The following is a 15063-nucleotide window of genomic DNA, read 5'->3' as shown; positions in this document are numbered from 1 at the left end:
TAATATTTAATAAATTATCTGAATATTTTTTCTCCCTTATGTTTTTCTGAACCTGTATGATCCCCCACTATGGAATACAAAAGGAGACATTTTTTAGGAATGTGCTAGATGCCACATGTTCTATTATTTCTATTATTTTCTGATTACAATGAATGGAAACTGGAGCTTTCAAGCTTCAAAAGTGACTTCAAGGAATAGTTCACCCAAAAATTTTAATTATCCCTCAAGTCTTCTTATGTAAATATGACTTTCTTCTTTCAGCTGAACACAATCAGTGTTATATTAAAAAAATATCCTGGCTCTTCTCAGCTTTGTAATGGCATTGAATAGAGCCTGAGTTTTTGAAGCTCCAAAAGCGCATCCATCCATCATAAAAGTAATCCATACGACGCCAGTGTGTTAATAAATGCCTTCTGAAGCGAAGAGGTGGGTTTTTGTTAGAAAAATATCCATATTTAAAACTTTATAAACTATAATCACAGGCTTCCGGCAACGGCCGTACACGTGTTACAGAGAAAGTCGAATTCTGGCGGAAGGGTGACCTCTAGGGCTGCACTATTAATCGAATTTCTATTCCTGATTACGATTATGGATGTCACGATTACGTAATCGTTCAAAGCCGCGATTACAAAAGAAAATCCACTCTGCGTGCGTGTGTTTAGAGCATGTTATGTTATTAGAGGCGAATCACAACTACTTCAGAAAACCCAGCACAATAGGAACTACCAGGCAGTGACGTAAGAGTGCACTGAAATAAAAAGTCTTTCACCTCAGAAAAACGGGACTTTCCTGTCATGTCAGCCGTTATAGCTCGTAGCGCGCACTCTTCAATTGCATGCGCAAATGTATATCGCTTCACTGTATATAAAGTGCAAAAGAAACTACGATCATGCAACGTCATTACGTTGTAATGTAATAAGTCATGAAATAAAAGTAAAATACCAATAAATCACGTTTTCATGGAATGTCATGTGTTAGCTGAGAATGATTTGCATGCAGGGATGATTTTCATTCTATTCATCAGGAGAAGTTTCCATGTTTCATTAACAGGTCTTGTTAGTATTGTGTATTTTTCCATAGTAAACCCAAAATGCCACTTTATTTTCATTTTGTGTTATTTTTTATATTTTTAAATGACATTGTATTAACAAAAAGTTTGGGACTGCTATTATTTAGCATAAGCCTAATGTTTATTTATTAGTAGTCTGTACTATTAGTCATATTCTTACAATTTATGTGTATGTTAAGTAAAGGGGGACAGTACTTGTGTATGTTAACAATTTTTGTGTAAACATGTATTATTATATATATATATATATATAATAATTTATATATCAATGTAAATTGTGATAATCGTAATTAATAATCGAAATTACAATTTCAAGGGAATAATCAGCAATTATGATTTTTGTCATAATCGTGCAGCCCTAGTGACCTCTGACCCGACGTATGACAAAGGCTTAGGTGAGAATTGACAAATGTTAAAGCGCAGAGGATAGAGCGAAACAAAACGCCGGTCATGAATTAGAAGTCTAAAAGAGAAGTTTTAAAGAAAAATATCAGAGGATTACAATATAAGAGAAGAGGAGCTACATCCTATGTCATAGTTCCGCCAGAACTCGACTTTCTCAGTAACACATGTACGGCTGTTGCCAGAAGCCAGTGATTATAGTTTATACATTTTAAACATGGTTATTTTTCTTACAAAACCCCATCGCTTCACTTCACAAGTCGTATATTAACCTGAAATGTAAAGTCTTAAGTAAACCAATCACAACCGACTGGGCCATCTGACCAATCAGAGCAGAGTAGGCTCCCAGAAAGGTGGGGTTTAGAGAGAACGAGTCCTGGATCGAACTGTTTCAGACACTGTGAGAAAAGAGGTGATGATGCAATATATATTATGAGAAAATTAAAGGATGCGTGTAAACCTATTGTAAGAGACCTTCAAAATTAGGAGCATAATAGGGGCACTTTGAAATGTTTCCATGTGTTTTATGGAAGAAATAAACTCATACAGGTTTAGAGTGCGAGTAAATGATAACAGATTTGTCATTTTTGAAAGAATTATTCCTTTAAGTCTAATATTGTATTTGTCTGTCTGTAGCAGAGCTTGCAGAACTGGAGAGTATCCGCAAGGCCCTGTCATTTGGCCAGGAGCACAAGTCTTCCTCCTCTTCCTCGTCCAGCGGCGTTCAGAGCACAGCGACCGAGAGCCGGGAGAACGGAGACGTGAAGACCGTACAGACGAAGAGAATGAGTCTCACGGACTTCTCGTTCATCAAAGTGCTGGGCAAAGGCAGCTTCGGCAAGGTGAGGTTCACGTTTTCAGTTTTAGCGTATGAAAACAAATCAACATCTTCACATTGCCCTCTCTGTGCTTTAGGTGATGCTGGCTGAGCTGAAAGGCTCAGATGAAGTTTACGCTGTGAAAGTTTTGAAAAAAGACGTCATCCTTCAAGATGATGATGTGGACTGCACTTTGACAGAGAAACGCATTCTGGCCCTGGCTAGAAAACATCCCTATCTGACTCAGCTTTTCTGCTGCTTCCAGACGAAGGTAAAACAGTCACTGAATCAAAACCCTGATTCTCTCTAATCTAGACATTTCAAGTCATTTCTTTCTTCTGATCAGATTAAACACTTAAGTACTGCAGTCTTCCTAATGTCACCTTTATGACGTTCCAAACCCAGTATACTTTTTCTACTGTGAAACAAATTTTTTTTGGGAGATTTTATTCCACCTGTTGTCCATAGAATGAAAATGGATGGATTCATACTGTCAATCTCTAAAATAGAGCTTTATACAATGATTCATTGTAGCTTCATTTGACTTGCAATGCATGATACATTCCAAGCCATACGATAGCTACAGTATGTGAGGAACAGACCAAGTAAATGATGACAAATGGTGAGCTATTTCTTTAAAAAAAAAAAAAAAAAAAAAACGTTCAATTTGTCATGAACTAACAATACATAATAGCTTTTATTAGTTAAGGTTCATGTTAATTTGTATATTCACCGTTCAAACTTTTGAGGTCGGAAAGATTTTTGAATGTTTTTGTCTCTTCTGCTCACCAAGGCTGCATTAATTCGATCAAAAATACAGTAATATTGTGAAATATTATTACAGTTTAGATTAAATTTTATTTTAATATTTCTATTTTAATTCCTGTGGTAGCAAAAGCTGAAATTTCAGCAGCCATTACTCATCTTTGGAGTCACGTGATCCTTCAGAAATCATTCTAATATGCTGATATAAATATATAACAATAGTGCATACTAAATATGTTTTAACATTTCAAGTTCATGACACCTAATGCATTAATGAATGATCTCAAATTGAAACATATTGTTAAATATCATGTGAAAAATCTCAAACTATTCTCACAGTCCAGCAGATGGCAGAGCCACACAGGATTGATCAGGATTTAGAATAACAGAAGTTGTCCAGGAGGTGGCAGTGTGACCTCTTTCTGACACCCGTATCACAATGTGGTTTGAGGGTGACAGTCCAGTATAAAAAGAACTTGAGAAGTCAGATGAGGTTATGAAACTTTTAAGAAGTTTAGCAATTATAAGTCGTTTATGATAAAATACAAGTTTTATTTTCTAAGTAAAAAAAAAAAAAAACACAGCATGTGAGTGAAAATAGTTGAAAAATGGCCGTCCAATAAGTTCACAATGCTGGTTACTACTTTTAATTTTGTTTAATCACCCAGGGTTCCCAAACTTCTGCACATGATTGTATTTGCGGATAGGGAAGGCAAGTAGAAGTGGTATGGTTCTATCAATGAACTGTGCCCATTAAAGACTCTGACATCCTTTTCACTAGGGCTTTTATCGCTCTCATCATCGGCCTCTTCTCTATTTTGCACTTTCACTTCTTTCCGTCTCTTGTTCAGCTTCCCCTCCCATGCCCCAGTTACACTCACAGTGATATCTAGTGTCCTCGTTTCTCTTTTTCACTCTTCGACTACCACCCACTGTATCTCCCTTCTCATTCGCCCGCATCTAAGAACACAGGACAAACTGACGGAGGGCAACAAAGCAAGAAACGCAAAGAAAGAAGGGTTGGAGGCGGTAGTAGTGCGGGAAAGGGGCAGAAAGAAGAAGGAAGACATGATTTGGGTGGAAGAGGAGTCGTGTACTCTTTTTGAACTGCTGCCTCTGGTTTTAATCAGCTTTGGGATCGCAGCCATATTCTTATCAACTGTAATTACGCTGCAGAAATGTAAATAACATTACACAACTGTTTCTGATGAGGCCTGTTGGGACCATGGGTAGACATGCTCCTGCACAGACAAAATAGCTAAAAGAAGGGGCCCTGTAGAAATACAGTGAGGAGGATTTTGGAACATGTAAAGTCTAAATGATTGCCTAAGAAAAAGAAAGAAGGAGGGGAAGATAGTTAGCTTATGCTATATTATATTATATTATATTATATTATATTATATTATATTATATTATATTATATTATATTATATTATATTATATTATGTTATTTAAAACTTAACATCAGTTTTAATTAAAAAATATTTTTTAAAGGATTCTAGCCTACTGATTTATAAATATAAAAAAATAATATTATATTATATTATAATGTATTATATTATTTAAAACTTAACATCAGTTTTAATATAAAAAAATATATTTAAGGATTGTAGCCTACTGATTAATAAATATGAATAATGCTATTATGCTATATTATATTATAAAAACTTAAGTTCTAAGACTTATAAAATAAAATAAAGAATTCTAGCCTATTGATTATTAACAAATATGAATATTGACATTATATCATATTACAATCTTAAGTTCTAATAAAAAATAAGATGAAATAAAGAATTCTAGCCTGATTCACCCCTATGTCACACAAGTGTTACATATGATGTATTATATTTATTATATTCAAATTTAACTTAACCTTCAGTGAAAAAATAAAATAAGAAAATTCTAGCCTTTTGATTAACAAATATGAATAATCATATTATGCCATGTTATGTTTAGTGCTGTCGAATCGATTAATCACAAATAATCGAATCTAACATACATTTTATATATATATATATATATATATATATATATATATATATATATATATATATATATATATATATATATATATATATATATATATATATATATATATATATATATATATATATATACACACAGTGGGGAGAACAAGTATTTGATACACTGCCAATTTTGCAGGTTTTCCCACTTACAAAGCATGTAGAAGTCTGTAATTTTTATCATAGGTACTCTTCAACTGTGAGTGACGGAATCTAAAACAAAAATCCAGAAAATCACATTGTATGATTTTTAAGTAATTAATTAGCATTTTATTGCATGACATAAGTATTTGATACATCAGAAAAGCAGAACTTAATATTTGGTACAGAAACCTTTGTTTGCAATTACAGAGATCATACGTTTCCTGTAGTTCTTGACCAGGTTTGCACACACTGCAGCAGGGATTTTGGCTCACTCCTCCTTACAGACCTTCTCCAGATCCTTCAGGTTTCGGGGCTGTCACTGGGCAATACGGACTTTCAGCTCCCTCCAAAGATTTTCTATTGGGTAAAGGTCTGGAGACTGGCTAGGCCACTCCAGGACCTTGAGATGCTTCTTACGGAGCCACTCTTTAGTTGCCCTGGCTGTGTGTTTCGGTTCGTTGTCATGCTGGAAGACCCAGCCACGACCCATCTTCAATGCTCCAAGATCTTGCGATACATGGCCCCATCCATCCTCCCCTCAATACGGTGCAGTCGTCCTGTCCCCTTGCAGAAAAGCATCCCCAAAGAATGATGTTTCCACCTCCATGCTTCACGGTTGGGATGGTGTTCTTGGGGTTGTACTCATCCTTCTTCTTCCTCCAAACACGGCGAGTGGAGTTTAGACCAAAAAGCTCTATTTTTGTCTCATCAGACCACATGACCTTCTCCCATTCCTCCTCTGGATCATCCTGATGCTCATTGGCAAACTTCAGACGGGCCTGGACATGCGCTGGCTTGAGCAAGGGGACCTTGAGTGCGCTGCAGGATTTTAATCCATGACGGTGTAGTGTGTTACTAATGGTTTTCTTTGAGACTGTGGTCCCAGCTCTCTTCAGGTCATTGACCAGGTCCTGCCGTGTAGTTCTGGGCTGATCCCTAACCTTCCTCATGATCATTGATGCCCCACAAGGTGAGATCTTGCATGGTGCCCCAGACCGAGGGAGATTGACCGTCATCTTGAACTTCTTCCATTTTATAATAATTGCGCCAACAGTTGTTGCCTTCTCACCAAGCTGCTTGCCTATTGTCCTGTTGCCCATCCCAGCCTTGTGCAGGTCTACAATTTTATCCCTGATGTCCTTACACAGCTCTCTGGTCTTGGCCATTGTGGAAAGGTTGTAGTCTGTTTGATTGAGTGTGTGGACAGGTGTCTTTTATACAGGTAGCGAGTTCAAACAGGTGCAGTTAATACAGGTAATGAGTGGAGAACAAGAGGGTTTCTTAAAGAAAAACTAACAGGTCCGTGAGAGCCGGAATTCTTACTGGTTGGTAGGTGATCAAATACTTATGTCATGCAATAAAATGCTAATTAATTATTTAAAAATCATATAATGTGATTTTCTGGATTTTTGTTTTAGATTCCGTCTCTCACATTTGTACCTATGATAAAAATGACAGACCTCTACATGCTTTGTAAGGAAAACCTGCAAAATCGGCAGTGTATCAAATACTTGTTTTCCCCACTGTGTATATACATATATATATATATATATATATATATATATATATATATATATATATATATATATATATATATATATATATATATATATATATATATATATATATATATATATATAGTAGTTCTTTCCCTCATTAAAGCTGTCTGATTTTCAAAGACTTTTTGCTTCAAATTTAAGTTTGTAGTGTTGTGATTCACCTAGCTGGTTGGTATGGTTCATGGTTTATAACTCTTTAACTCTTTAACAACTCTTTTCTCTAAGTTTTGTTTTTAAATCCCTATGGGGAAAAATGGAATAGAATAGAATAGAATAGAATAGAATAGAATAGAATAGAATAGAATAGAAAAAATGCTTCCAGAATTTCTGCTTCAGCAGAGGAAAGGGGATTGACATTGGCTATACTCATTCACACAGTACTGACTCGAATACCGTATGTAAGCTGTTGTGTGAACAGGACAATTTCAGAGTCACATGACGGCAGTGACATCTAAACTAATTTTTCCATCTAAACTACTTTCCTACTAAACTGCTTTCTTCTTCTTTAGGCCTAAATATTTTATGAAAATGCACTCTACGGATCCTTTTTCGTCTCATTTTCCTTTTTTTTTTCTTTTTTTTTTACCTAACAGGGGATTTTTAATGCAAATACATTTGCATGGCTCGACTCATGGCTCATGGCTAAGTTGTGTTAGTTTGTGTGTTTTACGCAAACAAAGGGTCTGCTGCTTTCAAAACACCCTTTCCATACTCACGCACATCTCTCTGTGTCTTGTCTCACCAAATCTTGTGTGTTATTCAACCACCAGAAATGTGGAGGAGCATGTTTGTGGTGGTCTAATAACACACAAGCTTTGGTGAGACAAGATAAATCCAATAAACACTACACTAGACTCATTAAATGTAGATATTTATAATGTTATTTATTCATGCCTGTAAGTATAAGTCAAGAGAGAAGAGAGGACAGGCTTGTATTATGTAAAACCAGTGAAACCAGTGTTATCAGTATCTCTAATTATGCCACAACTGAAATGTTCAGCCTACTGATTATTAACAATTATTATTATTATATTATATTAATATATATTATATTAAAATTCTGTCACAGATTACTCACATAAACATTACAAAATATTTTGCCTAAGCTCATGTAGGATTGGGGTATGACATGATATAGCTTAAAACTATTATGTAAGTGATGATGTGAGTGAGTATTCTTATATTGCTAGGTTCATTTTAATTAATCATTTTCATAAATTTGCATAACTTCCCAACATCAAGAAATAGTGTACAGCTATAACTTCTAAAGGTAAGTGAGTTAGAAGAATTAGATCAGTAGACATTGAAAATGGTTCTGTCTTGACTTGTGGTTTGTTATGGTTATGGACAGTGTGTTAGTGTGACTCCATTCCCAGCTGAGGACAGACACAGATGAGGTCATTAACACAGCTCACTATCTCTAGCACTGGCGTAACCCAGAAACCCTCATGTGCTTCCCTCCACTGCTGTGAAGCAATCTAGACTCAAGTGAGTTCAGTGAACCTGTGCCCTGATGATTAAGAAGATTTAGAACATGTAGTCTTGCACTGTGTGTCTAAACACTAGTGGAACTGCATATACTTTTAAATACAGATGCACTGCAAACAATTACAGAGATGAAGACCCAAGATCTAGATTACGTCACTTTCAATGCTTTTAAGATCTCTTGCTCTTATTCTCTCTTTCTTTAATTTCGGAGTTGTCTTTATTAGGGCAAAATGTGAACTATATTTCTAGAGACATGCAGTTTCAGATCACTCTCTTTTTGTCAAATTTCAGATTTGTGTCATTGTCTTATACGCCGAGTTGCTGGTCTCATGTGTTCTCTCTGCAATTAAATGCGTGATTTGAGCACATTTTCTTTCTTTCAACCCTCTTGCTTCTCTCTTTCTCTTTCTCTCTTCCTCTTTTTCCAGAGTAAATTGATGAGTTGAATTCGCTCTCAAAACTCTGAACAATGTTGTATTGCAGCCAGACCTGAGCTCATATTTCTCCTGCACGAAAACATCTTTCCTTCCATCTTTTGCTTTTTCTTAGTCCGTCTCTTTGTCTGCATTGCTCTCCGTTTGAACCTTTTTTTTTTTTTATACACCTATCTGTTAGACTGTTGGCTCTGAACAACTTTATTTCTGTTAATTGTCAGTGCATCTAATTCAAAATTCTTTTAAAACGTCTTGATCTTTATTTGAAAGAATTAAAGAGCAGTTTTATGTCTATCCTTGTATAGTTGATATTAGAAAAATAATTAATGCAGTACTTTTTAGAGAGTGTAATTAGCACAGTAATCTAATCACATTGTTGAAGAAGCTAGTAATTAATTAATCTTTTAGAGTAACTTACCCGACACTAATTGTGAGATCAAATTAAAAATGAGATACAAAGTCACAATATGAGATATTAAGTTGCAACAATGTTGGAATTACAAGAAAGTCAATTGAGAAATGAAGTCACAATTACAGGAACATTACACACATTGGGGCATAATTACTTTTTTCTGGGTGGTAACAGGTTTCCATAACAGTCATAAATTACTGTCACACCCTAATGGCTTGTTTTGTACAATTCAAACAATTTCTATACACACAATACCATTAAAATTCTGGGGCTGATTCCCAGGATTTTTTTTATGTTTTTTGGTCCCACTTTATATTAGTTGTCTTTAACTACTATGGTTTAACGTTTAAATTCATCAGGTGATAACTGGTATTTATTTTGCACATACATGTTTTTAAATTGTAGTTATATTTTTTAAAAATACCTGCATGTAAGTATAGCTGTAATTAATTCTCTAATTATGTGTGATTAAAAAGTAATTTATTCCTGTCATGGCAAAGTTTAATTTCCTCCAGAAATCATTCTAATATGCTGATTTGGTGCTCAAGAAATATTTCTTCTAATTATTAATGTTGAAAACAGCTGCCTAAAATTTTTTCAGGATACTTGTATTTGAAATTGAAAACTTTTGTCACATTATAAAATCTTTACTGTAACTAGATCAATTGAATGCATCCTTGCTGAATAAAACGGTAGTGTATTGATGATTAACATTTTAGAATTACCGCTCATTTAACTACAAACTATTGCTGCATTCGGCAGAACGTACAGTACAGCTGTATTCCGACACGGATTTGTTGAAGTTGTTGAGTTGTGTATGTGTCTATAGGCTTTCAATAATGCAGATTACAGGTCTTATCATGTTTGTGTACTGTATGTCTGTTTTGTGTTTTCAGCACCGGTTTGTCAGAAGCGTCCTGCACCTGCAGTCTTTAGAAAATAAGCCATTGAAAATGTCTTTCATAACATGTTATATAAGCATGGATGAGACTAAACAGACGTTTCCTTGCACCACCCGTCTATTGCAGCACGACAGAGAACTGCCCTGCATAACACACACGCACCATCATTTCAGATGCAACGATACTCTGTTCTTTTCTACATTCATGAGTCATGACACAATATTGACAAGTCGTCTTGTGTCCCCTTTTAAGCTAACAAAGCAGAGCCAGTTTTGACTAACCCTAACGGGGCTGTGCTGTGTCCACTATCTTCCAATCGGGGCTGCTGTCTTGTGGTCCAACCCAAACGGAAGAAACTATTTGTTCATTTCTAATTAGGGGCAGGAAATGTTTGTTCATATTGGATTGGGTGGGCCTCCTTCAGATTTCTTGGCACATTTACACAAACTATTTAAGCATCCTGTTTAAATTCCTCCTCTCTGAATGAACAAAATACACAAGTGGGCTTTTGTACACTTACATAAGATAACTTTATTCATCAAAAGTCATGGCTTAAAACAATTTGTGTCAGTCAGGCAATGTTGAGTATGTCAGTGTGATATTTCTGGCGGCACTTCATTATGTATTCTGAATGAAATACCAACCACCACTTCACTATTAAAGGGGTCATATAATGCCATTTTTGTACAAGCTAATATGATTCTTTAGGGTCTAAATTAAAAGTTTGTAATATACTTTAATTAAAAATTATCATTAGTATTGTAATAAAACACTAATTTTACCTGCTCAAAAACAGCTCTGTTTTCAGCACGCCGTTTCAGTGCATACAGCTTTAAATGATAATGAGCTTTGCTCACCCCGCCCCTCTGTTCTGTGCGTACACCAATTCTAACACAATAACCACGCGTTGTTCATTATAAACGTGGGATTATGAATTATATTGAGAACGTCGTACATAGAAAACATGCCGTAATGTACCCGGAGTGTAAACCTTAGATGCATTCATCATGAAGCGTGCAGCAAGGTTTGCAAATTTGCCAAGATTAATATAAATACTAATATAAAGGTTAATAAAACATTACACTCACATCTTCTGGAGGTTCAGCAGTAACACGTTGGTACCGATCCGTTTTTTCTCGTTTGTAACGCTGTCTGATGTGAAATGATTCACGCAAACAGGAAAGCACAGACGATCGTGGGGAATCCCCGTGAGGGAATCCCCGCGTCAATCCTTTGGGCATATCGCTTCAAAAACAAAACTCAGCCACTGCATCTTCAATGGCTCAGATTTAGGAACATTCAAATGACTGCTGTGTTCCTTATTACACCGAAGAACAATCGCAGACGCCATTATGCTCATAGACAGCGCTCCAGTGAGGGTATCAACAATGACGCGCGGACTATGATTGACAGCTCACTCACGAGCGAGGGCGGGTGTGTGTTGAAACGCTGCAGCTGTCAATCACAATCGTGGGAGGGGCGTCCGACCGTGTGACGTCACACGGTCGAACGGCTTGATTTCAGAGAGGTTCAAACATATAAGGAGATAAAAAAAAAAACACTGGATGGATTTTTATCATTTTATGATGGTTGTGTACAGGCACTGCCAACACACATTTCAGTACAATCAACTTGTAAAAGTGCATGTACCATTATATGACCCCTTTAAGGTTCATTTAAAATATCTATATTCTGATTGATTTAGTATACTATTATTGTAATTAACCTCCCTGCATATGCATAATGCTTAAGAAGTATAATATTGGCACAAAATAATAAGGTCCTTTCATGAAAGTACTTTAAAACTCTGATTCGTTCAAATTTCTTCAAATTCAAACCTAATGTTTGTCCCGCACTGTGCAATGGATATGATTTATATACCTCAAATCATGTGGCATACTATGTGATATATGCTTTTACATTTATAAGACTTAAAAACAACAATAAAATGTTTAAAAAATCGAACAAAATGAATCAACAAAGTGTGAGGGACCTTATTTATATCTAAAGTATAGACACTTGAAGGTCGGAGCTTTTAACTTGAATAAGAAACTACATAGAAACCCTCTTCAATCTCAAATCCTACACTTTTGCGTATGAATACCACCTACACCAGTCTAGAATGATGTTGTTGACATTTGCACTGGCAAGCATCACTTCTGTACTATGCAATTGTTGAATACTGTAAATAAAATATAGTGATTCTATAGTGATTCAGGAGAACTAAGGAGAATCAGCTATTACAACCAATTAACTCAAAGACGGTACAGGACAAAGAACTAAGGAGAACTCAGGGCTTAAATACATATGGAGTAATGAGGAAACTAATTAAACAACAGGCGAACGAAATCAGTAACTATGAGAACAAACTAGTGAACTATTGACAGAGAATATAGGCAAACAGAAACTGAACAGAAACAGGACATACACGTTACAGATAAGAGATTAAGGGCCAGATTAACTCAAAGCTTGTGTCTGCGCAAACCCTCTTTTGGCGTTAAAAAACTACTGTCAGGATTTACTAAAGGCACGCAGTGAAAAATTAGCAATGATAAGGCGACTGACCTTATTGCATATACATTTGTAGGAGTTTCCCTTTCTGATGCAAAATTTATGGGAGGGAGAGTATTTAAATAAGTTATGCAATGTGATTTACTTAGGTTTGTGGTAGTTTATGAGATTGATTTACTGGTTTTTGTGCCATTATTTAACACCCAAATAAAGCATATTTTATACAATTTTTTGCACTTGACATGGCTGATATTTGCTGTAGGAGGAGGAACCACAGTGAACAAAGAGAGTGTGTGATAGAAGGGAGAATTTTCTCACTTGTGTTCATTTTTTTGGAATGCCAGAGGAAGACAAACATAGCGTTTGTCAAGCCACATTATTTTTTATTTGCTGAATGTGTTAATTACCCTCACCTGATTATCATCGGCTGTTTGTTTGCGACTCTACGCTAATTTGCGTTGCTCTTGGTAGATTGCGTTGGTCAAAATGGAAATGAGCTACAGCATCTGTGCTCTTTAATTCTCCACTCCCATCGGCGCTTTTATGGGATCGCGGTTTAACGCTAATTTGTCCTGTTTGGTAAATCTGGCCCTAAGTGATTATTTAGCTAAGAATAGATATATGATTTGATATGATGTATTTTATCTTAAACAAAGACTTACAGTAATTGTGTTGTGTGTGTTTTTATGTTTTGTTTCCTTATAATCCATTGACCTTTGCTTAGCATAGCTAAGTGTTAGTGGGTGTGTGTGAAGCTTTTTGGACCAATGAATCAGCGATATGATTGGTGCAAAAAAATCAGGGCTTATGCCCAGAAGAACACCATCACTACGGTCAAAGATTGAGCTGGACCAGCCTCGTTATGGGGATTTTTGCTTCTGCAGGAAGTGGAAATCTTGACAGTATGAAGGACATAATGTATTCTTTGAAGTCTCAGGCCATTTTGGCAGAGCGTATGGTGCCTTCTGTGCATGGACTGAAGCTTGATGATCAGTGGACTTTCCAGCAGGTCAATGATCATATCCAAATCTACCCAAACCTGGTTCAGGGCTCGGCACAATGTTCTTAAATGGCATGCTTAGTCTCCAGATTTAAATCTCATTGAAAATCTTTGGTGGGATTCTAAGAGAGCAGTGGCAACATGAAAACCAAAGATTATCAGTGATCTGAAAGCTTTTGCGCATGAGGTATGGGCTAAGATTCCACTAGAGAGGTGACACAAGCTTTAATGCTCTTAGAGGCAACATTTATTGGAGGTTATAAAAAGTAAAGGATTTGCTACAAAGTTTGATGTTTTGGGGTTGTTTAGAGACATTTTTAATTAACATTCTCAGAATTACACAAATGTGTATTAATAAGCTTTCTATGATAGTTTACTGATACCTTAGTTGAAGTGTTTTCATAAAAAGTAATCGAAGACTATATACAAAAACAGTGTGGGCGCACTCCTATTACTTATGAATGGGAGAAACTGCAACGCATAATATTGCAGAATAAGTCCCGCCTTCTAAATAAAACAGCCAATCTCTAATTGGCAAAGTCAATGCGTCACTGCAGCTGCCGTTAGAAGCTCCGGTTCCCATGTAATCCAGAGACTTGCGCTTAGGACTGCACATGGACATGGACAAAACTAAGCTTTTTTAGTGCTATTTGAGCATAGGAAACAACATTTATAGCACAATTCATGTCAGATTTTGTTGCTGATTTGAAATATGTTCTTTAAATGTGAGTTCGGCAAGCAGTTTTTTGAGTTTTCAGTATTCCCCCATTCAAATAGATAGGACTTGTTCTTGGGTGCCCGAAATAGCTGCCCAGAGGCATTGCACGTATGGCTGCTAAGTGAACAGACTTTCCTTGAAAGGGACTTTGATTTACTTTACAACAGCAGAACGTTTTTCTGGTCAGGGGTGTTGAGTAATTTGAATTTTGACAACTTTTTGGGGGATGTTGAATAAGTGGTAAATAACTGCTAAAATATGGTAATTTTATATCATATTTATTATAATATTTTTAAAAACGTAAGTCTATGAAATGTCTCCATGTACAGTTGATAGCCGGGTAAACTTTGAACTGCATGATTTCATGTAGCTTTACTGGAAATGCATTTCTCTGAATTGGGGACTTGTGTTGTTTTATTGTAAGGGCAGTATAAAAGATGTATCTCAACTTCCTGATCATAAACTACGTGGATAAATAGATCAATGGATTATGATAGAAAGTGTATACGGTTTTTATATTGATATGCCTATTTACTAATTTATTGGAAGGGAACACGAGAATCCCAAATTTTCTTTTCATGTTTCCTTATTAGAGTTACATTACAAGAAATGTTTCCTACTGTGAGTCAGAATGTGAGTTTCATTTTATCATCCAAGTGCCTGTGCTGGAATTATTTTATGTTTATTGTGTTTTCTGGTAATTATATAAGCAAATTTGCTTTGTTGTCTGTTAGCGTGCCATGTGCAGTGCCTAACTGTTATCCGGACAGCTATATGAGAAACTGCAACAGGATTAACAGTGAAACTGTAGATGATT

General features: G+C 35.9%; 1 protein-coding gene across 3 annotated transcripts in view; it reads left to right on the top strand.

Annotated features, from left to right (window-relative positions):
* Positions 1-15063, top strand: part of prkcea (protein kinase C, epsilon a) — a 67081-nt gene that overhangs the window by 35008 nt on the left and 17010 nt on the right. For 2 of the 3 annotated variants that reach the window (XR_014032048.1, XM_081392313.1), the window contains exons 9-10: positions 2108-2313; positions 2387-2560. Coding sequence is in view for 2 of the 3 variants with exons in the window: in XM_081392313.1 (XP_081248439.1) it covers positions 2108-2313; positions 2387-2560 (380 nt within the window). In the remaining variant the exon portion in view is untranslated. The remainder of the gene's footprint in view (positions 1-2107; positions 2314-2386; positions 2561-15063) is intronic. The other variant, XM_081392314.1, reaches the window with a different exon arrangement.

The sequence above is a fragment of the Scardinius erythrophthalmus genome (genome assembly GCF_964197995.2).
Source record: "Scardinius erythrophthalmus genome assembly, chromosome: 18".
NCBI classification, from domain to species: Eukaryota; Metazoa; Chordata; class Actinopteri; order Cypriniformes; family Leuciscidae; genus Scardinius; species Scardinius erythrophthalmus.
This window is presented reverse-complemented; position numbering and strand designations above follow the sequence as displayed.